The sequence below is a fragment of the Bos grunniens genome, chromosome 19, assembly GCF_055505025.1.
Source record: "Bos grunniens cultivar Pamir isolate PY7600 chromosome 19, Bosgru_T2T1.0, whole genome shotgun sequence".
Lineage (NCBI taxonomy): Eukaryota > Metazoa > Chordata > Mammalia > Artiodactyla > Bovidae > Bos > Bos grunniens.
The window spans coordinates 33,890,462-33,918,323 of NC_141183.1; the positions used below are offsets into that span (position 1 = coordinate 33,890,462).

The 27,862-nt window shown below is 41.4% G+C and overlaps 1 protein-coding gene and 1 long non-coding RNA gene across 3 annotated transcripts in view; one reads left to right on the forward strand and one right to left on the reverse strand.

The window, feature by feature from the left end:
- The window catches only part of LOC147352027 (uncharacterized), a 204,790-nt gene that overhangs the window by 90,739 nt on the left and 86,189 nt on the right, over nucleotides 1-27,862 (reverse strand). The window lies entirely within an intron of this gene.
- On the forward strand, nucleotides 223-26,830 carry LOC147352029 (myosin-1). Its single transcript, XM_086358847.1, has 40 exons — nucleotides 223-2,580; nucleotides 2,834-2,864; nucleotides 4,677-4,920; nucleotides 5,020-5,163; nucleotides 5,271-5,427; nucleotides 6,497-6,524; nucleotides 7,293-7,407; nucleotides 7,494-7,586; nucleotides 7,712-7,775; nucleotides 8,422-8,520; nucleotides 8,614-8,717; nucleotides 8,870-9,008; nucleotides 9,200-9,318; nucleotides 9,409-9,558; nucleotides 10,660-10,830; nucleotides 11,603-11,912; nucleotides 12,005-12,072; nucleotides 13,145-13,232; nucleotides 13,313-13,430; nucleotides 13,729-13,852; nucleotides 13,941-14,077; nucleotides 14,173-14,428; nucleotides 16,270-16,512; nucleotides 16,605-16,781; nucleotides 16,860-17,005; nucleotides 17,240-17,330; nucleotides 17,419-17,808; nucleotides 18,407-18,533; nucleotides 20,299-20,417; nucleotides 20,581-20,777; nucleotides 21,489-21,672; nucleotides 21,950-22,115; nucleotides 22,203-22,327; nucleotides 22,727-23,035; nucleotides 23,122-23,325; nucleotides 23,655-23,780; nucleotides 23,870-24,040; nucleotides 24,308-24,412; nucleotides 24,532-24,627; nucleotides 26,572-26,830. The coding sequence occupies exons 3-40, from the start codon at nucleotides 4,717-4,719 to the stop codon at nucleotides 26,722-26,724; spliced, it is 5,817 nt and encodes a 1,938-aa protein (XP_086214973.1). The 5' UTR covers nucleotides 223-2,580; nucleotides 2,834-2,864; nucleotides 4,677-4,716; the 3' UTR covers nucleotides 26,725-26,830.

A 27,862-nucleotide genomic window follows, 5' to 3' on the forward strand; every position in this document is an offset into this window, starting at 1 on the left:
TGCAGGAGATGCGGGTTTGATCCCTGAGTTGGGAAGATCCCCTGGAGAAGGAAATGGCAAACCACTCCAGTATTCATGCCTGGAGAATCCCATGGACAGAGGAGCCTGGCAAGCTACAGTCCATGGGGTCGCAAAGAGTCAGACACGACTGAAGCAACTTAGGGGGAATAGTCATACTTTAAGACCATAATGTTGTCACTGATCAAGGAAGCCTGTTCTGATGAACAGAAATATGGAAATTACTTTTATTTCTTCCTAATCTTTCCTTGAAACTGGGGTCTAGTAGGAACTCAGAAAGCTCCTACTTCCTCTAACATGAATCTATTTTCCAGGTCTATGCAAGGAATGGCCCTAGTTATATTCTCACACAGGGGTGCCTCCTGAAGCATATCATGAATTCTCCTTGCTAATTCTCCTTGAATTCGTACCTAATATGAATTCCAAGTATGGGTATTATTAGCACAGAAAGATTTTCATCATTAATACCAGTACACAATATATTCATAGTATATGTGCTGGATAATAGGTAACCACATGAAACAGTCAGATGAGACTTTTCTCTCTAGGAAAGCCATAAAGTCTGGAGGCAAAATATTATTCTATATATTATGTAATATCAATAGGCTGTTTATTAGCCTATGTTTCCAGACTTTATGGCCTCCTATAATTATGTAAAGAGTCAAAATAAATGATTACAAGTATCAATAAAATATGATCCCAAATAAATTATTCAAATGTATATTAAACCCACAGAATGATAAGAATTTGGTGCAAAAGCTAGATATAGTAGCAACCTGATTTATTTAGAGGAGTTTCCCAAGAGAATCAAGATTTTTTTTAAGCTGGATTTAATTGCAATGCATAGCCAAAAATATAACCTTCTTGGACAGCATAAAGTAAAGACTAAATGATGATTTCCCATCTGAATAAAAAGCACATCAGTCTAAATGGCCCTGCGAGAGAATTGACTTAATCATATGTGCGGAAGTAGTTGCACAGGTAATTTGGATCCACACTGTCACACTGGCTCAGGAAGGATGTGGAATCACTTCTCACTGCCCTGGCCCCTTTCACTGTGTTCTCACACCACCTGTAAATACTTGCGTGCCTCAGAACTTGGCAGTAATGACCAAAACCAACGTCTGTTTTCTACTTATTGGAAACTCTATCCAGAGTAGTCCAAAGGCTGTCTTAAAATTCCCACAGAACTCTATTGAGAGCATTATTAAAATGTTCTCTCTTCCTGAAACTACTCAACATTTTCCTGATAAAGTGTGTAAAAAAGCAAAATGATGCACCTGTGGTTACAAAGCAGATGAAGGCTAGGCTAGGGAAGCCCCTCTCAGACTCAAGTCTCCAAAGACCCTTCCTAAAGGTTTTAACCTACTCAGTTACCAGCAAGCACACCAGACTGCGAATCAGGTGCCCAGTGTCTACACTGCTGTGTCATTTGTGAACTCTCTTCTGTTCTTGGAATCTCCGTTACATTATTAGTGAAGTAAGGAATAGCGGTTAGATAGTCCATTACAGCAATAAAATCATGTGACTGTTACAAACAGTATCTCCAGATATCTGCTTTCATAAGGCAGCCTCTTTGCACTGAATCAACTGAAATATCAGTACAATAATACAGGAATGGTTGCCAAGCAGGGTATATTAAGCAAATTTTGTCTCAGTCCCAGATAAACAATGCTGACATAAGAGATGCAAGACCATCGAGACGATAAGCCAAATTTTTAAAATTAAAAATCAAAATAGAAAATAATGTACCAGTATTGTTTGTAAGCAAAATGTGAAATATATACCATGGATAACTGATAGAGAAGTCACAGATGTTATATATTTAGACAGATAAATGCCCTGTTTTCTAGTGTTTTCTATGGTGAGTTTCATAGAGGAAAACAAATGTCACAAGCAACTTGCATATAAAAAATAAAAGTGAAGGAAAATGATTTTGCTGGCTTGGCAAAAATGATTTGACAATGAATCAGGAGTGACTAACCAAAGGAAAAAAAAGAAGCTGTGTATCTTTGGCTGCTCTTCATGAGGAAAATTGTAAAATTAAATTTCCAAGCATCCTTGAAAAAGTACAATAAATTGGGAGAAAAAAAACATGGCTTCTTGGGAGAAACTATCTTTTTCTGGTGCTCTGGTAAAGAGCAGAAATTTTGCTCCCTAGTATAATATCTGCAATTGTGCAGGCAGTCGAAAAGACTCACACAGGCGATTCAGTGAAATACAAGAGCAGCAAGCAACAAAGTCCAGGGAATCCAGCTCATGGCTATCTCTGAAACAACACCTTACATTATTTCAAAGGCAGTCACTTTCAGGTTGCCAACAACTCAACTTATTTATAGGAGATTGATTTATACACTTAACCCAATGTGAGAGGAAATATTTCTAATTATATCCAAACATCTTTAATATGAAGGGAATTATGCTTGGAGACCTTCATTGCCAAAAACAGGTTTTGCCAAATATGATTTAAGAAAGAGGAGGAGGAGACGTGTTTTCCATATTTGACCCTATAAAAGTACCCTGGGGATGAGTATGACTTGTCTTTCCTCATAAAGCTTCAAGGTAAGTGTGTGTGAGGACAGAGCTCTGTCTGAAGGGCCAGCAGGGATGCCTGGCTGCCCGCATGCATGCCACACATCCTGGCTCCTGCTGCCCCTGGGAGCCCTTCCAGTGAAGCACCAACTTACTCCGCAGCAATTTTAATTAGATGTTTTGGTGTTCCCAGTCATTTCCTGCTTCTCAATTCAGAATCATTCTTGCTACTATTGGGAACTGTTCACATTTAATCAGAGGACATTTGCTCTTTTTCTTACAGTTCTGACCCACTTCAAGGTTGCATCTCCAAGGTAAGGCACTGGCTTGTTTTTCTCATTCCTTGCAAGGAGTAGGAAACCTTCTGCAGTGGTTTGGAGAGTGGTTGAGGGTAAGGGCTACAAAATAAAAGCATTTCAATTTCATGGCTGTTCATGCTTCCCTGAAAAACTCAGAGGGAGACTTTAGAAACTGGTTCTCATTAATCAGTATCTTTTGCAATAAATACAATGCTTCAGGAGTTTTTAGATACATTGTTTTTTCTATTTCCAGCATTGCAGATTATCTTTTAAATAATTCAATTACAATATGCAACGCAGCATTTCACACCGTTATTGCTCATTTACAGAGAAAATGTAAATGTCCTATCCTGCAGCTCTTACCACTGTATATAATATAAAAACCCTTGAGATGCAGCATTACTGGATTAATAAAATGAAGTGAATCTTTGACTTGGAAAAGTGGTTGAAATCTGCATGCTGTTTCACACTCTGTAAAATGAACATTTAAAAAATTATATGATACGAAAAATGATTGTGAGCATTTTTAGTAGGACAAAGGATTTTTAAAAAAATATGTTTTGCTGTGGACCATTTTTAAAGTCTTACTGAATTTGTTACAATATTGCTTCGGTTTCATGCTTTGGGTTTTTGGGCCCGAGGCATTTGGTATGTTAGTTCCCCGACCAAGGATCAAACCTGCATCCCCTGCCCTGGAAGGTGAACTCCCAACCACTGCACTGCCAGGAAAGTCTAGACAATGGACTTTAATTGTGCTATCCAAACCACTGTGGTTTGAATAGAAAAATATTGAGAAGATGACTCAAGTGCTTTGAGTTTTTCTCAATAAAATATCTTTTTAAAATTATAAAATAGTATACCTGTGGCGGATTCATTTCGATATTTGGCAAAACTAATACAATATTGTAAAGTTTAAAAATAAAATAAAATTTAAAAAAATTATAAAATAGGTTATATATGATTCTTATTGACAGGATTAATGAATGTTAAAGTGACAAGAGACAGATTTGAAAAGAAAAAGTTTCCTGAAATTTTTATGAGAATACTAGTAATAAAGCAAGAAAACTTAAGTAATAACTAACGTCTTTGAGAAATACTAAAGACAGGTGAAGAAGCTGAGTTTCTCAAAATTATGACACAGGAACAAGAGTAGTGGATGTAAAAACAGGATTTTTTAACTGAACAATGCAAAACAAAGCTCCTCACATTTATGCTTTCCTTTATTATTATGTGGTCCTTGTAAATTCCAAATCTATAATGAAAAGGTTTTCACCAGGCACTGAATAGTTCATATAACTTTAGCAACATAGTTGTATTGCTCTTTTAATATATAAAGCCAACTCTGGTCCTTACCCACACCCAGCATGTGTTCTAAGAGGTGTGAAGGATGCTATAAAAGGAACATACTCCCAGTCTGCAGGGTCCCTGTAATCTGATTGGAAGACAAGAAGTACAGGTGAAGGAGCTCGAGAAATCCTGCTGTCGTCTTAGCATTGTGTCTGTATAAGCTGATGATAAGCGGCTTTCTTTTATGCAAAAGAAACAGAGAAAGGAGTTATAATATCGTGTAGAAGATGAGCCAGAACCAACAGTCTCTTGCCAAATAAGTATCTGTCAGCCATGGTACAGAACACAGAGACTGCCATTTCACCTCCAGCCAAGCCAGGGAGGTAGTCATACCCAGCAAGATGCTAGTGCTCAACCTGTCAAGGAATAAGGTTGGGTTTGTTTCTGTTTGTTTGTTTTAAAAAAAAACAAAAAACAAAAAAACATGAATCTAATGATCCAGTTTCTGAATTTCTGTAATATGTTTTCTTCCTCTGCCAGGCAGGGTCTTTGATTGGGCTGCCATCAATAAACTGCAGCCATGAGTTCAGACCAGGAAATGGCTGTTTTTGGGGAGGCCGCTCCTTACCTCCGAAAGTCTGAAAAGGAGCGCATCGAGGCCCAGAATAAGCCTTTCGATGCCAAGACCTCAGTCTTCGTGGCGGACCCTAAGGAGTCCTTCGTGAAAGCGACTGTGCAGAGCAGGGAAGGGGGGAAGGTGACGGCCAAGACCGAAGCTGGGGCGGTGAGTAGAGCATCTGGAGGGGATGCGATGGGGCCCCACTGCCCATTAGGAGAGCTGACACTTCTTTACTAACCTGGCTCCTCTTGTTTGACCTGACAGACAGTAACTGTGAAAGAAGACCAAGTCTTCCCCATGAACCCTCCCAAGTTTGACAAGATCGAGGACATGGCCATGATGACCCACCTGCACGAGCCCGCTGTGCTGTACAACCTCAAAGAGCGTTATGCAGCCTGGATGATCTACGTGAGTTTGTTCTCATGGACTCTGTTCATGCAGGCGGTTAACATTTTGAAAACCAGTATTAATGTCCTCATGAAACAATTATATTCCTTTTTTCCTTTATGGTGCAGACTTACTCAGGCCTCTTCTGTGTCACCGTCAACCCCTACAAGTGGCTGCCAGTGTACAATGCAGAGGTGGTGACGGCCTACCGAGGCAAAAAGCGCCAGGAGGCCCCGCCCCACATCTTCTCCATCTCTGACAACGCCTATCAGTTCATGCTGACTGGTACGAGCCTTGACCGTTTATCATACAAAAATTTTCACCATCTATAATCACCAAACGGGGAAGCTAAAACATAAAAAGATCCTTCGAAATAACCAAATCCAAACCCAAGCCCCCTAGTTGCACACGAAAAGTGAGGAAAGAATAGGCATACACACACTGTCAAGTGGGGAAAAAACCTCTGTTCTCCTGATTCCACCTCCACAACTTTATCAGACCACAGTCTCCTTGCTGAGAAATATATGATTCATTTTATATATTCAAGTCACAAAAAAGGTTAAGTTAGAGCTGAATAGTATTGCCTGAACAGAAATGAAAAATATATGTTCAATCATTTTAGTACCCAAGTTTCTTGTTGATTTTGAATTAGATGGTTAAGAAGTGTTGTATGTCTTTAAAGTTATCAGAACCCATTTCAGAGATGGCAGCCTCTCTCTGAATGAAATGTATTGGGGGACTACAGCATTCAAATGGAAGCTGTTTCTGGCCCCTCTCCAAAAGACTTTATTCTGATTAAGGCATCCTCTCTGATCTGTCTTTGACCCAATGGCCTACTCTGGGAAGCCTGATCAGAGTTAGGGTTGCAGTCTGGGATCTTGAGACAGATAGATGTGTGTATGTGTGTGTGTGTGTGTGTGTGTGTCTGTGTGAGATTGATCCATAGAAACCAAATCTCAATCTTGGCCTAATTAACACTATTTGGAACTATGAAATACAGTCCACATCCTGAGTGTACTGCATTTCTCAGTTATATGCATTTGTCCATGAAGAGCAGGCCATTGGAGCCTAGAGATAACAATGAACAGCTGTGCCTCTGGAAAGAACTGCTCTTTCCTTCAAACCAGAAGGACACACTTTCTGTGGAGTTCAAGGAGTTTAAAATGTGACAACATTTTAATGTTTCTCTTCCCCAACTTGAGAGATATAACAACATTGCATGTACCTTTATAATAATATACTGAAAAATTCTCCTGAATATGACACTTACACTCAATGCCCTCAATGTTTCCCGGTGGGAAGTTCTGTGTAAGTAGCTGGTAGATAATCTGATTGTCCACTGTTTTTCTTCTAGATCGGGAGAATCAGTCTATCTTGATCACGTATGTATTATTATTCTGACACTCCAGTTTTATTTTCACTGGGAAAATGACTAATCAAAGGAATAAATTAGTTCATGCCCCCGTATTAAAGCAATGGCAAATCAGCCAGGAACTAAATACCGTTATTGTTTATTATAGGGTTTGGATTGCATCTGAATGTAAAATAGCAATGTCCCAAATTACATCATTTGCTAGACCAACCTTAAAAGTCCCAGAGCTTTCCAGGGATTAGATGTAAAACACTATGTCCACACGTGGCCAGAACCCAGTACTGGACAGCAAGCGTATATACCTTCTAAAGGCTGGACACTTTGTGAATATTACCAGTGGTTCATTTTCAAGGCTTACTGGAGGAATGTCTAGTCCTTCAAAGACCTAACTTGGGAGTATCTTTAGTTTAAGGAAGCAAAAGAACGCATGCATTGCTTCAGAGAGTTTTTACTAATCGTTTCATTTACTACATAATGATTGAGTTAGTTGCTTCTCGGACTCCTCAAGCCCTGGCCTCAGCACATAGAAGAGAGCTTGACACATTTTAAGCACTCAAGAAACAAGTGCTGCATGATTAATGATTGAATGTCTCAGCTTTTCATCAATGCAAAGCAACAGAAATAATACGAGCTAAACACGGGCTGAAGAGAAAAACCTAGGGGGCTCTGACAAAGACATATAAAGACAGGCACATTGGCTAGTCAAGGGTAATAAAGGAAGCAGTTTCACTTGTCATAGAGCTTAAATTCTCACATTTATTTGACAACTGTTTGACAGCGGAGAATCTGGGGCAGGAAAGACTGTGAACACGAAACGTGTCATCCAGTACTTTGCAACAATTGCAGTCACTGGGGAGAAGAAGAAGGAGGAACCAACTTCAGGCAAAATGCAGGTGGGTCTGGTTGCCAGGGCAGCATGTGGGCTATCAGGTGAGAAACTCCCAAGCCCCACATGTGAGCACCGCTCTTGCCTTGGCAGGGGACTCTGGAGGATCAGATCATCAGTGCCAACCCCCTGCTGGAGGCTTTTGGCAACGCCAAGACCGTGAGGAATGACAACTCCTCTCGCTTTGTAAGTCTCTGGTCACAGAAGGGTGTTCTTTTAGATGCCAGAGAGGGCTGTCTGTGTTATTATTTCAATCTCTTTTACTGTGTGCTTCCAGTTTTATATATACCATCATCTTTTTCACTTTCAAGGGTAAATTCATCAGGATCCACTTTGGTACCACAGGGAAACTGGCTTCTGCTGATATTGAAACATGTGAGTAACAGGACCTCCTAAACAGAATCCGGAGTGACAGTGATGGATTGGAGGAACATCTTACAGCTCATACTGGGCCTGGAGCCTGTGCGATACCACTCACTGCCAAACACACCCCTGGGAAATGCCAGTCTAACTAGATCCAATGGTGTGCTTCACCTACTTCAGTCAGGGGCTGCAGAAACTGCCAGGAGTTGCTGGGCTTGTCAGAAGAATTCCAGCCTCACAAGACACTTCAAATTTTTATAAGAAAAGACTAAGATTAGGGGTGCATTATTTGGGTTTAGTGTATGAGATTTCTTCCTAAGTGTGAGCTTGATAAATTTGCTCTTAGTAATAACCCCTGTTATAAAGTGAGCAGAGATGCTGAGGAGGAACAGGGTATCAAGAATCAATTATACCCAAAATGTCAAGGATCCTCTGCATGAGAGGTGAATATGTCTTGAGCCAGAGAACATGAGTTTCCTTCAAGAGGTGGTAAGAGTAACCACAGTGATAGAGACAAAATTACGTGGTACCTCATGGGACCATTCAGCTGAAATCACAAGGGGCCAATGAAATTTTTAGTTCATGACCCCAAGAACCAAAGTCACTCCCAGAACTTTATCAGTTTTCCCTCTAATCCCGTGTCCACTTGCCATTGCAGATCTTCTGGAGAAGTCTAGAGTCACTTTCCAGCTGAAGGCAGAAAGAAGCTACCATATTTTTTATCAGATCATGTCTAACAAGAAGCCAGAGCTAATTGGTATGCAAGAGCTTAAATGTATTAAGTTAAAAGCTAACATCTTTATTAGTCCCTTCTAATGCAAAACATACACCCTAAATTCTATGTACCCAGAAATGCTCCTAATCACCACCAACCCATATGACTACGCCTACGTGAGTCAAGGGGAGATCACAGTCCCTAGCATTGATGACCAAGAAGAGTTGATGGCCACAGATGTAAGTTTCACATGCAGTTTTTAAAATGAATTGGTATATATGGGAATGACAGTGACAACCCTGCTGTAGGTGTGGTTCAGGACACAGTATAAAGTCTCCTAAATAAGTTAGTGTCTTACGTCCTAATTCTGTCCTCTCATCTCTCCTGGCAGAGTGCCATTGAAATCCTGGGCTTCACTTCTGATGAAAGAGTGTCCATCTACAAGCTCACAGGGGCAGTAATGCATTATGGGAACCTAAAATTCAAGCAAAAGCAGCGTGAGGAGCAAGCAGAACCAGATGGCACTGAAGGTACCAATGAACCCCCAAGTGGGTTGAATGAGAGAAAATAGGCAACTCCACGCTCATGTCTCCTTTACACCTGAGCATCTGATGGACACACAAATCAAACCCCACATAGCAGTGATTCCCTCCTTACTCTGCCCCTAGGTGTTGTGGGGCCACAGTAGGCCATGCTGGATGTCTGAATTGTGTCTCTGCAGTTGCTGACAAGGCTGCCTACCTCCAGGGTCTGAACTCTGCTGACCTGCTCAAAGCCCTCTGCTACCCCAGGGTCAAGGTTGGCAATGAGTTTGTCACCAAGGGCCAGACTGTAGAGCAGGTAAGTGCACAACCTCTGTGAATCACATCCTTCCCAGGCCTTCACATCATGCCTTTATTAATGGCAATGATCATTACTTTGTCCATGAAGGTATATAACGCAGTGGGTGCTCTTGCCAAAGCCGTCTATGATAAGATGTTCCTGTGGATGGTCGCCCGCATCAACCAGCAGCTGGACACCAAGCAGCCCAGGCAGTACTTCATCGGGGTCTTGGACATTGCTGGATTTGAGATCTTTGATGTGAGTAAGCAGAAACTTAGCAGGAGGAAAACTTACAAATCTTGCTGCCACAGTAAATGTTTAAAAAGATCCATGAAAATAACTACACTACAAACTGAACTGACACATGAAGGGAGATCAAAAGTCCATGAACGGACATCAGCTTTGGGATGAGACAGATCTGGGCTCAAACTGCACCTCTGTGAACTTAGATAATGAAAATGGTATTGACCCCAAACAGGGTAAATTCACCTAGGACCTGTACCGAAAGCTCCACATAACATGCTTATTTCTGTAAATCTTTTGCCATTGTAAGATTTCTGGATTTAAAGACCTAAGCACTGTCCCCCAGCACATAGTTTAGCATTTAGTAAATGATAAAGAACGTGATGAGGGTGACAGTGGCAGAAAAGATGGCCATGGGGAAGTTAATGACAAATTCAAAGCAGAATCCAGAGATTCTCACCTGCCCTCCATGGCCAGTAGAGGGGATGGAAATGGCATGGTAAATAAGCTCAAATTCATTTGCCTGAGACAGAATACCTCCCATACAGTTTACCCAAGTCTTCTCCCCAACAGCAGTGTCTCAGGTGTGTCTGATCGAGAGGTCTGATTTCCACACCTTTCTCTATGAGTGCATTCATGGACACTGAATGAGATTTTCTGGGTTTAGGAACAAAAGCATTTCCAGAAATCCTCAACCCAACATGGGAAGAAAGGAATAATCTAGTACCAAGCAATAATATGAAGAGTAATCCACAAGCTTTCAAATAAAAGTGCTAAGGACAGTGCAAACCTGCAACCTCTTTCCCATTTCCCTCTTACTTTCACCCCCTAGAAATCTGTTTCCTGTCTGTAAGGATATGCTTAATCTGGACATTTCATGTAAATGACATCATACACTACTTAGAGCTTTGAACCCGGCTTCCTTCACTCAGCCTAGTATTTGCAAGGTTCACCCGTGTCTTAGAACCTCTTTGGCTTCTGTGTATGGGGACATCACTCTGAGTCAGGTTGTATTTTCATGCAGGGAGCAGTTAGGCTAACTATGTCAGAAGAGTCCTTTCAAAGAGAAGCTGTTATCACAAGAAGAATGTTCACTTGTATTTTCTACTTATTTAGTTCAACAGCCTGGAGCAGCTGTGCATCAACTTCACCAATGAGAAACTGCAACAGTTTTTCAACCACCACATGTTCGTGCTGGAGCAGGAGGAGTACAAGAAGGAAGGCATCGAGTGGGAGTTCATCGACTTCGGGATGGACCTGGCCGCCTGCATCGAGCTCATCGAGAAGGTTCGCCTTCCTTTCTCAGACCACAGGTCACACTGCTGACCCGTATTTAGAGGAAAATCACAAATCTCACTGCACACTCTGGTAAAAGGTTTCTATTGGTAACTAAGATCAGGGAAGGTCCTTTGGCCAACTCTGAGGTAGATGATCTGATGAAAGGAGACTGAGTCTTTCCTAGAGTCCAGAACTCTACCCTTCCTCATAGTCTGATGACAAGTCTGATTCTTAAACCATCTTTCCTTATTAAAGAGCTCTGAGGAGAGCATGATTCACTTATTTCTTTGTCAGTTTTGGAGCCATTCCTGCTGGCATTTGAAGGTGGAGTTCCTAGTACTTGAAAGCAGGGGCTCTCAGTTGTGCCAAAGACCCCACAGGTACTGAGTAAACCTGCACATTCCCCTAAGCTCGCTCCTAGAAACATTTTGGGGGAAGGGTGGGGTAGAGCCTTGGGATCTGCATTTTTACCAGGTGTTTCTGACACAACCCATCACACTTGGAGAAACATTGCTCCAAGGCTTTGGGGCAAAGACACAAACTCCACCAGAGGTCCTTCCTTGTTCATCTTACCCTCCATCATATCCCAGAGCCCAGCACACACCTGGGTATTGATAGACACCCAATTAATCCTTGCCATTTAACGACTTCTAACCAAAGAAATCAGTTTTCACTAACTGTAAAGAATGATATGATGTATTTACTCAAGTAGGATCAGAATGCTACCCATTACTTCTGCAGGCAGACAATTCAAGTGGCATGTTGCTTTTCATTCTCTCAGCCTATGGGCATCTTCTCCATCCTGGAAGAGGAGTGCATGTTCCCCAAGGCCACAGACATGTCCTTCAAGAACAAGCTTTATGAACAGCATCTTGGAAAGTCCAACAACTTCCAGAAACCCAAACCTGCCAAGGGCAAGGCTGAGGCCCACTTCTCCCTCATTCACTATGCGGGCACTGTGGACTACAACATTACTGGCTGGCTGGACAAGAACAAGGACCCCCTGAATGAGACGGTGGTCGGGCTGTACCAGAAGTCTTCAGTGAAGACTCTGGCTTTACTGTTCTCTGGCCCAGCATCTGGTGAAGCAGGTAATTACCAACAGAATTCATGTCTACCTAAGGTATAAAATGAGATAAAGCAAGCCTGTACTACGAGTGCCTGTGGTTTCTCTTCCCCTCAGAGGGCGGTCCAAAGAAAGGTGGCAAGAAGAAGGGTTCTTCTTTCCAGACCGTGTCTGCTCTTTTCAGGGTATGGACCTCATTTTCTCTCTCTCATTAGATTCAGGAAATTAAATCTGAATTTACTGTGTGGGGAAGGGGAAGCAGTCTTGCAAGCATTCTAGAACTGAATGTAACTCAAGGAACCAGGGCAGCAGAGGTAGTGGTGCTGAGTCTCTCAGGAAGGTTTGGGGCAACTTGGAAGAGACAGTCAGCAGGTAGAAAATACAGGTGCCCGAAGGTCGGACTCCGTATAAGATGGTAACACTCAATATTGGGGCTGGGAAATATAGTCATTCGACACATAAAAGCTTCTTCTTGGAAAAGCAAATCAGGAGATTTTCTTGAGTTTCTGGGGGCGTCTAACTGAGGTAGAGGCTTAGGTGCATCTTGGCACAGAACTAAAATGAGTGGATTTTGAAAAGTGAGGGTAGAAAAAATAGTGGCAGGACTTGGAGGCTGTTCTAAAAGAAGAAAATAAGAAATCAGAGAAGGTGTGCTAAGAAATACCGCTTAAGGAAAATTTACTTACCTTTTAAGAATTCTATCTATAATAACTGAAGTTCCAGTTATTCTGAAAACTCAGAATTTCCATAGGGTGAATGATCTCTCACACTTGGTAATATGGCTGTCCATTTTCTGCCAATTCCCAGAAGCAGGCATTATAAGAGCCCTTTCTATGAAACCAGCAGGAGGGCACAGCTATGTAATTATAAAGAATAAACTTGTGCTAGAGAAGCAGATACAATTGAAAAGTTGGGAAAAGAAAGAAAGGGGTGAGTTGGAGGAAGACTCTGAATTTGTAAATCAGACTCCGTATCTCGTAAAACATACTGGGTTGAGTATTTCCATATGTTAATATGCCATAAATTTACACAATAAACTAGGAAATTCAACAGGAATGAACAACCACTTCAACAGCAAGTTTATAATGCACAAAGATAGGGAAAATAGAGCTATTTTCAGAGACAACCCTTGGCAAATTCAATCTAGATACTATTCACTGGAATTAAACAAATTTCATGGATGGTGACAATTATGTCTATAAATATGAATGTATAAAAATGCTGCATTTTTAACCAGATATGTATATGGGTCCACAGGAGAACCTGAATAAGCTGATGACCAACCTGAGGAGCACTCACCCCCACTTTGTACGCTGCATCATCCCCAATGAAACTAAAACTCCTGGTAAGGCACATCTGATACCCAGACAAGCTCCTGCATGACTTCTCAGGAGATTATTCTATGGAAAACATCTTTTTTTTTAGGGGCCATGGAGCACGAGCTGGTCCTGCACCAGCTGAGGTGTAATGGGGTGCTGGAGGGTATCCGCATCTGCAGGAAGGGCTTCCCCAGCAGAATCCTGTACGCAGACTTCAAACAGAGGTCAGACTTTCTCACTGTGAATTATTTTACAAGGTTCTTGTTATTGAATTTTTCAATGAAATAAGCCTATCCTTTATACCATCTATTAAAACTGGAAAAAGCAACAAATTTAACAAATTCCATATTGATATACCAAAAGTTTGACACCCTTTGAATATACAAAGAATAGATAAAGAGGTAGATATGATTACTTGGTTATGTGTTAGACTACCCAACCTTTCAACTGTTTCTGTAGTAAGGCAGAAAGAGTTCTTGTTGGTGACAATAGCTATATCACTTATTTGTTTGGCTCAAACAGATACAAGGTATTAAATGCAAGTGCGATCCCTGAAGGACAATTCATTGACAGCAAGAAGGCTTCTGAGAAGCTCCTTGCATCCATTGACGTTGATCACACCCAGTATAAATTTGGTCACACCAAGGTAATGGTCTCTAAGGCCCACCTGGCACTGTGTCTGTCCCTTTGGAGTCTGTGTAAAGTTTCTGATCTGCAACTCTGGCCATACACAGGTCTTTTTCAAAGCTGGTCTTCTGGGGCTCCTAGAGGAGATGCGAGATGAAAAGCTAGCCCAGCTGATTACCCGAACCCAGGCCAGGTGCAGAGGGTTCTTGGCAAGAGTGGAGTACCAGAAGATGGTGGAGAGGAGGTACTCTATGGGAAACTTTCTAACCCCATCAGCCTATGCCCTGTAATTCCGTTTCCTGTTATACCTGACTTTGAACATTTCTGCTCCTATCACAGAGAGTCCATCTTCTGCATCCAGTACAATGTCCGTGCTTTCATGAACGTCAAGCACTGGCCTTGGATGAAGCTGTATTTCAAGATCAAGCCCCTCCTCAAGAGTGCAGAGACAGAGAAGGAAATGGCCAACATGAAGGAAGAGTTTGAGAAGACCAAAGAAGAGCTGGCTAAGTCAGAAGCAAAAAGGAAAGAACTTGAAGAGAAAATGGTGACTCTGACACAAGAGAAGAATGACCTGCAGCTCCAGGTTCAGTCTGTGAGTATCAGAAGCCATTGTCTACTATCTGATGCTAAAATTCCAATTCAGCAGCTACTAGGGGAGAGTCTAGATGGCACCTTATTGAGGGACTGATCACCAGTCTTTCCTAATTCCCATCCTCAAAGTGTTCCATAAAATTTCATATGCACTATTATGAACAGCTCTGTCGGAGGATCCTGTGCTGTTGAGAAGAAAGTAATAAAAGTGATTTTCTTTTGCCCCTGGTGTTTTTCCTAGCAGAATACGGGCAGGAAATAAAGTGATCTTTGCTCCCTAAGATTCTCCCCACTGAAAAATGCAAATAAGAACAGTGAAGAAAGAACAATATAGACAGTAAAGAGGGTGGAGACTCTATGATGAAAATGTACCAACTGGAAACCAATATTGTGAATTTTTAAATCTATGGCCTCCTGGCAACTTCCCTCTCAACTAGCTCTTTAGGAATCCTCCAGTACCTGAAAATATAAGATCATTGCCAAGATAATGGCAGCACTTTCTATAAATAGTGTCAATGAGGCAAAGCATGAGTTGATGCTCTTGTTGTGATGTCCTAAGAAGTCTCCAGAGGCTTGGGAAGAGATATTTGATGAACATCACTGTCTATCCCATTTCTGTGACTCAAATGACAAGAAAATTTCAGCTGCCGCCAATGAAATCAATAACAGAAATATTAAAAGTTACTCTCTAGTTCTCTGAATTCAGAAGGGAATCTACATCGCTTCTAGGGAGTGCACACATTTTAGACACATAACTAGAAAAAATAAAAGTGAATTATAAATACTTGGGTTGGCACTTCCCAAGTCACAAGTTGTGACTTCCCTTATGGTTTATGGAGTTCAAGATTTTTCAAACTGAGGATGGATTTATCATACCTTCAAAAACCAAGGGATAACTACATGGGAATTAACTCCTCTCAGAATAATATGCTCCGACCATTTCTTTTTTTTTCATTTACTAAACCTTTCTGAAAAACAATACTAAATAAAGACAGCTAACTGAAATTATGGGAATCAGGTTGGGGCTTCCCTGGTGGCTTAGATGGTAAAGAATCTGACTGCAAACACGGGGAGTTATCATGTAGGGGAGTAAAAAAATTTCATTGACCCTCTTAGGGTTCCTTGGCTAGGCCTGAAAATTAAATTCACAAAGATTGATAGGAGAAAAACATACAAACTTTATTTAATTTTTATGTATATATGTAAGCCTTCATAAGAGAATGAAGACCCAAAGAAGTGACCAGAGCATGAAGCTTTAATACCTTTGAGACAAAGAAATGATAAATACGTGAAGAACTGACAAGACAGGGGGTCCTGGACTGGGGTAGTAAGTGATGAAGAAACAGAAAGATAAGAGTTAGTTTAACAAGATTTGTTTATACAGCCTTCTCAGCCCTAAATTCCCCATCTCTTGTAATAAGAATGCCTTCTTTCCTCCCAGTACAGAGAGGGAACCTTCCACGTAGAAGGTTAGTGGCTTGTTTCAGGGAAAAGGGGCAAGAGGAATAGTTCAGAGTGGTCTTCCTGTTTCTGCTCTTTTCTCAAACTCCTTTAGCTTAAGATATTCATTGTGCAAAGGTACCATATTTTGGGACAGAATATCCTGAAACTCATCATTAATACGTTTATTTTATTATAATTTCACCAGGAATTGTAACTTAAATTCCTTTTTAAAAATCTCCAGTGCCTTAAATACCCAATAAATATTTCCTAAATTATGGAAAACTAATAAAAATTAACCTAAAGCTTTAAAGTACAATTTACTTATTTGGTTTCAATTCTTAATAAAATCTGAAAAGGTCCACAGAACAAGACCTAAAAGTGTCTACCATCCCTTCTCAGGAAGCTGATGCCTTGGCTGATGCAGAGGAAAGATGTGACCAGCTGATTAAAACCAAAATCCAGCTGGAGGCTAAGATCAAGGAGGTGACTGAGAGAGCCGAGGATGAGGAAGAGATCAATGCTGAGCTGACGGCCAAGAAGAGGAAACTGGAGGACGAATGTTCAGAACTAAAGAAAGATATAGATGACCTTGAGCTGACACTGGCCAAGGTTGAGAAGGAGAAACACGCCACAGAGAATAAGGTATGAAATATACTTCTATACAGCATATAGAGACTCTGCCATCTAATTAGGCTGCTTTACAACAGAGATCATCTCTTTCTTAACCTTTCTAGGTGAAAAACCTCACAGAAGAGATGGCAGGTCTGGATGAAACCATTGCCAAGCTGACCAAGGAAAAGAAGGCCCTCCAGGAGGCCCACCAGCAGACCCTGGATGACCTACAGGCAGAAGAGGACAAAGTCAACACTCTGACCAAAGCTAAGACTAAGCTAGAGCAGCAAGTGGATGATGTAAGTCTAGGACTGTCAAGGAAATTTTCTTTGAAAGTAAGCTAAGCAATTCTTTGACTCAACATTATTTACATTCAGCTTGAGGGGTCCTTGGAGCAAGAAAAGAAACTTCGCATGGACCTAGAGAGAGCCAAGAGGAAACTAGAGGGTGATCTAAAACTGGCCCAAGAATCCACAATGGATATAGAAAATGATAAGCAGCAACTGGATGAGAAACTCAAAAAGTGAGTATGAGAGAATACAATTGTAACCCACTCATTGTCTGGATCTCAAAAATATTACTTCACAGCACACAGAAAAAAAAAATAACATCTTTGACTTTTGATTTAAAGAAAATGGTACATTTCTGACTTGTAAAACACCCACTTAGCACTTCCTCATCACCAGCCATACAAAAATGTTCAGTTACACACAGAAAAGAAGACACGGTGTGAGCTAACATGCTGCTCTCCTAACAGGAAGGAGTTTGAAATGAGCAATCTGCAAAGCAAGATTGAAGATGAACAGGCCCTTGCGATGCAGCTGCAGAAGAAGATCAAGGAGTTACAGGTTAAGTCCATGGTTTCCACCAGTGTCATGCAAAATGACAAAATTACCAACTCAAAGGAGCTCACAATGAGCTTCTCCCCACCTCCAGGCCCGCATCGAGGAGCTGGAGGAGGAGATCGAGGCTGAGCGGGCCTCCCGCGCCAAAGCAGAGAAGCAGCGCTCAGACCTCTCCCGGGAACTGGAGGAGATCAGCGAGCGGCTGGAAGAAGCCGGCGGGGCCACTTCCGCCCAGATTGAGATGAACAAGAAGCGGGAGGCCGAGTTCCAGAAGATGCGCAGGGACCTGGAGGAGGCCACCTTGCAGCACGAGGCCACGGCGGCCGCTCTTCGCAAGAAGCACGCGGACAGTGTGGCTGAGCTGGGGGAGCAGATTGACAACCTGCAGAGGGTCAAGCAGAAGCTGGAGAAGGAGAAGAGCGAGATGAAGATGGAGATCGACGACCTGGCCAGCAACATGGAGACTGTCTCCAAAGCCAAGGTACAATCATGATTTAAGTCTTAAAAGAGATTTCTGTGGGACAGGTGAGAGCAAGCCTTTCAGGAATCATTAGCAACTGTCAGGATGAGATTATGACAGGAGGCTAGTGGCAGGAAGGGCTAACCCCAGTGTGATGGGGCGAGTGTTCCCTCTTACACGAGACTAGCTGTACCCCAAGACTGTGCATCCTGAAAACTCAAGTTCTTTCCAATAAAAAATACAATTCAATGGTATATTTTGAAATTTTAAAAACACCTCACCTTGAATAGGCTCTTTGTTTTCCCCTTAAGCACAAATACATAATTTGTTTCTCAAAAAAATTTCTTGAGCTGAATCGTTGACTATCACTATTCTCATATCACAGATGAGCCAACTGAGTAAAGGTTTTGAGTCACAAGGCAATTTCATGGCAGTACGTTTAGACTGTTATATTTTGACTCTTTCCATCACAGCCTAAGGCCTCTGTTGGTTTTGTTTGTAAAGATAGCTTATTCTCGAAGGAAATGAGTACAGCAGCTCCTATGGAATCCTGGGATTACTGCAGATTTCCATGATCCAAATACTTGAGATGATGCCATCTACCACTTTTTGAATGCAGGGAAACCTCGAAAAGATGTGCCGCGCTCTAGAGGATCAGCTGAGTGAACTTAAGACAAAAGAGGATGAGCAGCAGCGGCTGATCAATGACCTAACGACTCAGAGAGCGCGTCTGCAGACAGAATCAGGTGGGCATCTACCAGTCCTGACTTTGAATGACCAGTTTACCTTGGATTCTCAACTGGCTGATAAACCCTGCACTGAGTTACTTGAGCTCATGGGAGGTGCTGCTAATATGAACACCTTAGCTACCACCGGCTTGGACATGTATTCATCAATGCAATGGACATGAACTTGGACAAACTTTGGGAGATTGTGAGGGACAGGGAGGCCCGGCATGCTGCAATCCACAGGGTCACAAAGAGTCAGACATAACTGAACAACAACAGTATTTACTTTCACTTTTCAAAATGCTTCCACACATTAATTACTTTTTTACCCTCATTAGTCTGTATAATGTTATCCCCATTTTAATGATGTTAGATTACGGTTGCAGAGAAATGACCTGTCCAAGAATGCTTACTCCAGTCTTTTCCCTGAAGTCTTGACAATTTCTGGTAACACCACATTTAAGTAGGGAACTATTCAGGACCACGATCTAACCAGGAGCATGCAAGTGAGATTCAAAGAGTTCTGATTATCCAAACTGGAGAGTCTCTGCATTTACTCCTCCCCGTATGTACCAACTTGTCCAACTTTCTACCAAAGTTCTGCCTCCCCAAGTGAGAGGTGGAAATTGCTTTACGGGTCATTTGAACCAGTAAAGCAATGGGTGGATCAAATTGTTGGAGAACCACTTTTACTCTTTCATATTCATTCAAATATTGTTCTTTCTAGAACAAAACTCAAGTAAGGCTTGTTATTACTGTTATACAGGTGGTAAGTACATTTCATGAAAAGAAAAAATTGTCTTCTCAAAGAATCAAAATGCCCCTTGTAGTTTCTTTTCCTCATTACATGTTTGTTCCTAGTAATCCAGTGGTATGAAAAAAAATTGGAAGTTGTGATTCTTATTAAATGTTAAACAGGTAAGGCTTCCAGGTTATCTGTTCAAAAATGGTGCTGAAAGGGTTTTCCCTCTTTTTAACATAATACATTTGACCCTTGAACAACATGGGTTTGAAGAGTGTGGGTCCACTTATACGTGAATTATTTCCAATAAAAATGCACTATAATACTAGTTTATCCACAGTTGGTTGAGTCCATGGGTGTGGACAGAGAGGGCTGACTGTAAAGTTATATCTGGATTTCTAACTGCTGAAAGGGTTGAAATCCCTTGGTTGTTCAAGGGTCAACTGTATAGTATATGTTCAAATTATGGTGCTTAAAGAATGGAAGACAAACTTAAATGACACTTAGTTTAGGAACTGATTTGTTATCCACAGACCAACTCATTCTTGGGGTGGAAGGACGCTTGACTGTCTCGATATAAAAATTCTTCCAGGATTTCTCTTTGAACATCAGTTCAAAGGGTGCTGCTCCAAGTCTCCTATTTTCCACAGAATAAATTCTGTTTCAGTCAAGTTTCAGTGGAAGGTAAACTAGTACAACACCATTGCCATAGACAAAAAACACTGGAATGCTTTTTGTTAGTCTGATTTATATTTCTTTTCACATATTTCTTCATCTATTTCTACTGTGATCAAACAATTTTAAATATCTCCTGAAATCTTTTCTGTTGTTCAGAAGAGTGTAATCTGCCTTAAAGTCTTCCCTACTTCTCATTTTCACATGGATGTGCTCACCAGGGTTGACGTAGAAATTCGTGGTTTGCTGTAATCCACACTCTGCATCATGTTTCAACCCCAGCTCCCTTTCCCCTGCTCCAGTTTGTATCTTGGGAGTTTTAATTTCCAAAGTGAGGTTGAGTTTTCTGGTTCTTGGTCTTTATAGGTGAATTCTCACGCCAGCTAGATGAAAAGGATGCACTCGTTTCTCAGCTCTCAAGGGGCAAACAAGCATTCACACAACAGATTGAAGAACTGAAAAGGCAGCTGGAAGAGGAGATAAAGGTTAGCCCTACTTATTACTGTTGTTGTTTCTGTCATTATACTTGCTTTTAAGGTTGTTTTCTGCTTACTTCTACAGATTTTCTTCTGGTGGCCTACAGGAGCTTAGGGACTAAACATCACTTTAAAGATAATAAAATTAAGTCACCAATTGCTATGTTCTCAGGCCAAGAGTGCCCTGGCCCATGCCCTGCAGTCAGCCCGTCATGACTGTGACCTGCTGCGGGAACAGTATGAGGAGGAGCAGGAGGGCAAGGCCGAGCTGCAGAGGGCGATGTCCAAGGCCAACAGCGAGGTGGCCCAGTGGAGGACCAAGTACGAGACGGACGCCATCCAGCGCACGGAGGAGCTGGAGGAGGCCAAGTATGTTCTAGACTTACTTAAAATGGAAATAGAGATAACAATCAAAGTGCACCTGATATTAAGTACCATGTGAACAAATGTCCGTTGCTCCCCAAACAAAAACTTAGGAATAGATCATACATGATATAAACTTAAGCAAGTAAAACAAATACTCTAGGTTATCTGGGGAAAGAAATTAAGTTAGAGGGTAGAAGGAAGAAGGACATGAGCAACAGGAAGCTGAAAGATTATTTTTTAAAAAGGAAACTTTTGATGTCATCTTATATAGAGTAAGAGTCAATTATACTGTCCTGAGCTTCTCCTCCTTCTTAGCCACTAATGAAAAAATTGATCCAAAGTGATAGGTATGTAAGAGAAAAAACATCTGGCTTTAAACCACAGGTCCTCCTTTTGAGATGTAAAAGTACAGCTACTTGTAGAAGGAAAAAGAAATCTATTATTAAAGACTAAAAAGTAGACATTAAATTCTGCAATAAGAAAGAAAACATTCTTATATAAAGATTTAAATGCAATCAAAAGTTCAAGACTGAACTTAACCGGGAGAATCTTATTCTACAGAAAGTTTAAGGAAGGGACCTGCTTATTCAAGAGAAAACTTAAGCAGAGATCTAGTCATTTCTCCTGTGAATAATGTACAGCCAGACAGGAATGATAATGTTTTAGTGGATGCCTTAGAAGAGTATCTGTGTGAGCCTTTATTTCACATTTTAGGAAGAAGCTGGCCCAGCGTCTGCAGGATGCTGAGGAACACGTAGAAGCTGTGAACGCCAAATGCGCCTCCCTTGAGAAGACCAAGCAGCGGCTCCAGAATGAGGTTGAGGACCTCATGATTGATGTGGAGAGGACAAACGCTGCCTGTGCAGCCCTGGACAAAAAGCAAAGGAACTTCGACAAGGTAACTTCTGCACCAATTTCTGCCTCAGCATTCACATGTGGCTGAGGACAGCTGGTCACCTTCCGTGTGCCTATTCAAACCACCCACGGGCTGTGCTCAGCAGCTCCTGCCATAAGTAGGTGGGGAGGAGGGGGCACTCCTGTGGTTTCTACTCTTCTCATTCATAAGTATTTTTTAGTCCCCAGTCATCTCAACTCTGTTTGAAAGCTGCCAGAAAAAATGGTTTCATCCCATCCAACTTTCTCCACCAATTTCCTGACCATTCCTTGCCCCTCAGATCCTATCAGAATGGAAACAGAAGTATGAAGAGACTCATGCTGAACTTGAAGCCTCCCAGAAGGAGTCTCGCTCCCTTAGCACAGAGCTGTTTAAGATCAAGAATGCCTATGAGGAGTCCTTAGACCAACTGGAAACCTTGAAGCGGGAAAATAAGAACTTGCAACGTGAGTACACTTTACCTTTTCTCCAACAAAGAATTTGAAAGAATGTTTTCCTCACTGAATGAATTTTTAAATGTTTTTCACCAACAGAGGAGATCTCTGACCTCACGGAGCAGATCGCAGAAGGAGGGAAACGTATCCATGAACTGGAGAAAGTAAAGAAGCAAGTGGAACAAGAGAAGTCTGAAATTCAGGCTGCTTTAGAGGAGGCAGAGGTACACATTTTACTGTAGACTCTAAAACCATTTTGAAAGCAACTGAGATCGAATACATGCAAGAACAGGTGAATCAAGATAAAAGAAAAATAATTTTCACTCTGTAATAATAAATATGAGGATGGAAAATTGACCATGCATACAACAAACATAACTGGACATCAGAAACTATGTGCTAGACACTGAGAAAATAAAGATGAGGTCAGGGCCCTAAACTCAAGGGCATGAGCTAGCTGGGAAGATAGAATTATACAAAACCAACAACTCCACATTGCAGAAATTTCTATAACAGTGGAATAAAGATGCATTATGGTAGCACAAAGGTAGTAGCTAATTCCTATCTCCAGAATACTAAACACTTCCACTCCTTGCTAACGTCACCCCCTTGCTGTTATTAAGGCATCTCTTGAACACGAAGAGGGAAAGATCCTGCGTATCCAGCTGGAGCTGAACCAGGTCAAGTCTGAAATTGACAGGAAAATTGCTGAAAAGGATGAGGAAATCGACCAGCTGAAGAGGAACCACATTAGAATCGTGGAGTCCATGCAGAGCACGTTGGATGCTGAAATCAGGAGCAGGAATGACGCCATCAGGCTCAAGAAGAAGATGGAAGGAGACCTCAATGAAATGGAGATCCAGTTGAACCATGCCAACCGCATGGCTGCTGAGGCCCTGAAGAACTACAGGAGCACTCAAGCCATCCTCAAGGTAAATGGGTTCAGGAGATGGTGCCAGTACAGGTGGATGACTGCAGCCCTGAGAACAAGGTGTCTCAATGATCATTCATTCCACAGGATACCCAGATCCACCTGGATGATGCTCTGCGGGGCCAGGAGGACTTGAAGGAGCAGCTGGCCATGGTGGAGCGCAGAGCCAACCTGCTGCAGGCTGAGATCGAGGAGCTGAGGGCCACCCTGGAGCAGACAGAGAGGAGCAGGAAGATCGCAGAGCAGGAGCTCCTGGATGCCAGTGAGCGCGTCCAGCTCCTGCACACCCAGGTGGGCATAACAGAACAGCAAAAGATACTGGAAATGAAAATCTTGCTCAAATCTTCATATTATTTAAAAATTTATTCACAGTGTTATATGGGGGATTAAAGTTTAAAATACGTACTATTTTTGAATTAACAAATATTTTTATTAATATGAACTATGACATTCAGAGTTGACTGTCTTGTAAAAATGTATTGTCAACTCAGATAATTTATGGAACAAGAAGGGATACTAATTAGTTATCTTAATTAATTAGCTTGTGGGTTCATTAGAACATTGGACACCCTGATTTTGCTCTCATGTATTAATATTTCTAAATTTGGTATTTTAACCAGAACACCAGCCTGATCAACACCAAGAAGAAGCTAGAGACAGACATCACTCAAATCCAGGGAGAGATGGAGGACATTATCCAGGAAGCTCGCAACGCAGAAGAGAAAGCCAAGAAGGCCATCACTGATGTGAGCAGAGGGCCACCCTGGGTGCTCAAGCTAGAATCTTGATGGGCTGTCTCACCTTTCTCAACTGGTTTTGTTTTACTGTTAATCAGGCAGCCATGATGGCTGAGGAGCTAAAGAAGGAGCAGGACACCAGTGCCCACCTGGAGCGGATGAAGAAGAACCTGGAGCAGACGGTGAAGGACCTGCAGCACCGCCTGGACGAGGCTGAGCAGCTGGCCCTGAAGGGCGGAAAGAAGCAGATCCAGAAGCTGGAGGCCAGGGTGGGTCTTCTGATCAGCCTATTCCCATCTCATTCTAATCTAATGTGTGATTTTTTTTTTAGAATCTCCCACTGTTAGATGATGTGGGGCATACAAAGATTCAGAAGAGATATTCTTTGTAAGAGCTTATAAAGGGGGTGACTAGACTAGGGCATCGTATACTACATATAAAGCAGAGTAAAAGCAGCATTATGGTTCATCTGAAGAAGGAGAAATCCACTGAGTGAATGGACCAGAGTAAACATCTCTAAAATACTCATCTTGCAGGTACGTGAACTGGAAGGAGAAGTTGAGAGTGAACAGAAACGCAATGTTGAAGCTGTCAAGGGTCTACGCAAACACGAGAGAAGAGTGAAGGAGCTCACTTACCAGGTAAGGAAAATATCCCGTCTCTGTTTTCCCCTCGGCTACAAGGGATCAAAAAACCAAATAAACAACAAAATGGGATGGTATCTGTGCTTTCAAGAAACTCACTCTTGGAAATATTTCAGACTGAGGAGGACCGCAAGAACATTCTCAGGCTCCAGGATTTGGTGGATAAACTGCAAGCAAAGGTGAAATCTTACAAGAGACAAGCTGAGGAAGCGGTGAGTTCAGTCCCCCTTGGGGTGATGGGGCTGCCTCCTGTTCTCAGATATATCCAAGCCAATTTAGTTCAAGGGGTGAAAGAAATAGGGTAAAATAAGGAAGGATCAATGAAAGATGATTCAATGAATATGTGAAGAATGAACAGAAACCAACCACTTGACAAGATAGTGGAGAGTGTTCTAGGAAGGAGGAACAGCAACGCAAATCTGTTGAGTGGGAAAGAGCCTGGTCTGAGAGGTGGAAAGAATAGGGGAACAGCAATAGAGACCCCCCTGCCCTGGGCAGGGGGTGGGTCATGGGGTCTTCTAGGCAATGATAAGAAGTCTGGTTTTTATTCGAGGTACAGTGAAACACTGGGGAAGCCACAGCAGGGTTTAAGCTGGTTTGGTCATGCCTTGATTTATATTTTTTAAAAAAGAATTCTGACTACTATTGGAGAATGGATAGTGAGACAACACTACTAGGTACAAGAAGACGTTTTAGGAGGGTTTTCAAGTGGTCCAGTGGTTTGTGGAGAAAACAGAAGTAGAGAGATTCAAGATATATTTTGGAGGTCAAAACTAGAAGATATACTAATAGGTTTTGCTTGGAAAGACAGAGAAAGGAAAACAAGGATAATTAATCAGATTTATGATTTGAGTAACTAGGTACATGACATAAATTTACTAAAATGAGAAACTAAGGAAGGAACATATGTAGGCCAAGAAGGAAACAGGAATTCTGTTTTGGAAACATTGTTTGAGATATCATTATATATACACAGTGAAGGTGTCAAGTAAGCCTTTAAATATCAAGTCTCAGAAGGTCTTGGTTATATTCCAACCACTAGATCCTCAGCACTCCACCTCATCTCATTTCTTCAGCCTGTGAATTATCTGAAATAATAATAAAAATATGAATTTCCACGGTATAGAAGTATAAATAGATACAAACCTAAATATCACAAATTGGTTCCTCTGACCATCTCTGGTTTTGTTTTTCCCCTGATCTAAGGTCTGAGAGAGAACATTTCTCTGGCTCCTACTCTTTCATTTATAAGAGGACCATCTGGGGTTTTTCTCAAGTTCTATTTTTTAATGACTCAAAGTTTTCTAAACGTTCTAAATTGGAAAGCCTTACTTTGGACAGTTCTTAATGAGCCTTTAAAAAAAGAATGACTACTAGAGACTAAACTAGAACTGGCCTTCCCAAATTTACTGCTATGTGCTCAAATATTCATATAATCAGGGAACACATCAACTGTTTTGGCAAACAACTTCCTGTTTAATTTTTAAACTGCATTAAGTGGCAATAATTTATACTCAAGTGACAATAATAATTTATGGGGCTTCCCTGGTGGCTCAGTGGTAAAGAATCCACCTGCAATGCAGGAGTCACAGGAGATGAAGGTTTGATCCCTGGGTCAGGAAGATCTCTTGGAGAAGGGCATGGCAACCCACTCCAGTATTCTTGTCTGGAGAATCCCATGGACAGAGGAGCCTGGCAGGCTACAGTCCATAGGGTCGCAGAGTTGGACATGACTGAAGTGACTTAGCATGACAATAATTTATAGTCAAGGGTACTAGCTTGGTATAGTACAAATTGTATACATGTATTTTTAAGAGATCTGGTTCCATTCTCAGAATTCTGGGAGGTAAGGGGAAAGAATAAGAGTCTGGAAAGCTGGCATATTTAGCAGTAGTTCTAAGATGTTTAGATGTTATAAAAAGAGAACTTTTAGTTAGAACAACTTGGAGACAAATGTCACCTGTCCTTCCTTGCTACCCATGACTTCAGAAACATGAGAGAATTTTTTTTTTTAATGCAAGAGCATTTCTCTAAGCTAAAAAAAGGTGTACTAGAGTGAACTGTTTTTAATTAATAAGAAATTCAAGACCCACTGATCTAAGAAACTAGAAATTTTGAACTTTCCCCCTCTTAAATGCATTTCCATTTATTCTCAGGAGGAACAATCCAATGTCAACCTCTCCAAATTCCGCAAGCTCCAGCACGAGCTGGAAGAGGCTGAGGAACGGGCTGACATTGCCGAGTCCCAGGTCAACAAGCTGCGGGTGAAGAGCCGGGAGGTTCACACAAAAATCATCAGTGAAGAATAACTCATCCAAATGCTAAAAAGTGACCAAAGAAATGCACAAAATGTGAAAATCTTTGTCACTCTGTTTTGTACTTATGATTTTTGCAGATAAAAAATTTATCTGCAAAGAACTTGTGAGTCTCTTTTTTACAGTGTCAATTTATCTTTTGGTGCCACAGGAAACAAACATATTACTTATAACTTACGGTATTTAGTCACCAAAAATAAAACATGGAACGAGCAGCCAAGCCAGCCCCTGTTAGGAAGAGCCCTAAACACCACATGGCCCTGTGGGAAGAGCAGGTGAAGCCTAGAGGCAGATCTCAGACATACAAAACAAGAGTATGCAGAGCCGAGTGTAAATCGCAGCCGGCAAAGCATCAGCTAGTTATCAGGAGAAAAGGATTTCTCTTAGTGAATTTACTGACCTTCTTCATAAAATGGTAGGAAATCCTTGATCCTAAGACTGAGAACAAATAAAACAGCAATTACCTACATAAAAGAAAAAAGTTGAAAAAAATTGGAATAGACACGTCAAAGTATTTAAAATGCAAACTTTATATCCACTAAGTTGGGACTAGGACCCCTTGAGAGGGAAATATGTTTTATAGATTTTCTGGAATTGTTAGTTTTTTTGCTACTACAGATGTTCTGTTGTTTGTTTTACTGAGTCTTCTCACTTGTTAAGAATGAATATATTTTCAGTAGTTCTGTCTCTTTGGAAATTTCTGTGCTTTTTATAAGACTTTCTCCTAGTACTTCTACTAGCAACAGAAGGTCAATTGATCTTTCCAAAAAGTCGGTTCCCTGCTGTCATTATTTGATCTTTCGTTCCCACACTGTGCCTCTCTACAGTATACGGCAATTACTATCATTACTCTAACTGGTATTACTGCTACAGATTTACATGTGCTGAGGCCAGCATGGGCCTTCCCCTTATTTTTCACAGGCAGGGAGCAGGTTAAACAGCATTATCTTGTCTATTAGGAATGTATACAACAAAGGTCTTACAAGAACATTACACACCTCTTTAAAAGGAACAATACAAAATTAAATGTTTTTAATTACATTATCTAGTAGGTTAAGTTAATCCAACTGCACCCTCTGGATCTCAGCTCCTGGGGACGATTCCCTCTGGGGTATTACACACCTCCGTCTGC

What these genes read in the sequence shown, in the direction of transcription:
- LOC147352029 (XM_086358847.1), top strand. Translation starts at nt 4,717, where the DNA reads ATGAGTTCAGACCAGGAAATGGCTGTTTTTGGGGAGGCCGCTCCTTAC. An exon ending in AGCTGGAAGAGGAGATAAAG is followed by an intron (nt 20,418 to 20,580) that starts GTTAGCCCTACT and finishes CTATGTTCTCAG; the next exon opens with GCCAAGAGTGCCCTGGCCCA. An exon ending in TCCAGCTCCTGCACACCCAG is followed by an intron (nt 23,326 to 23,654) that starts GTGGGCATAACA and finishes TATTTTAACCAG; the next exon opens with AACACCAGCCTGATCAACAC.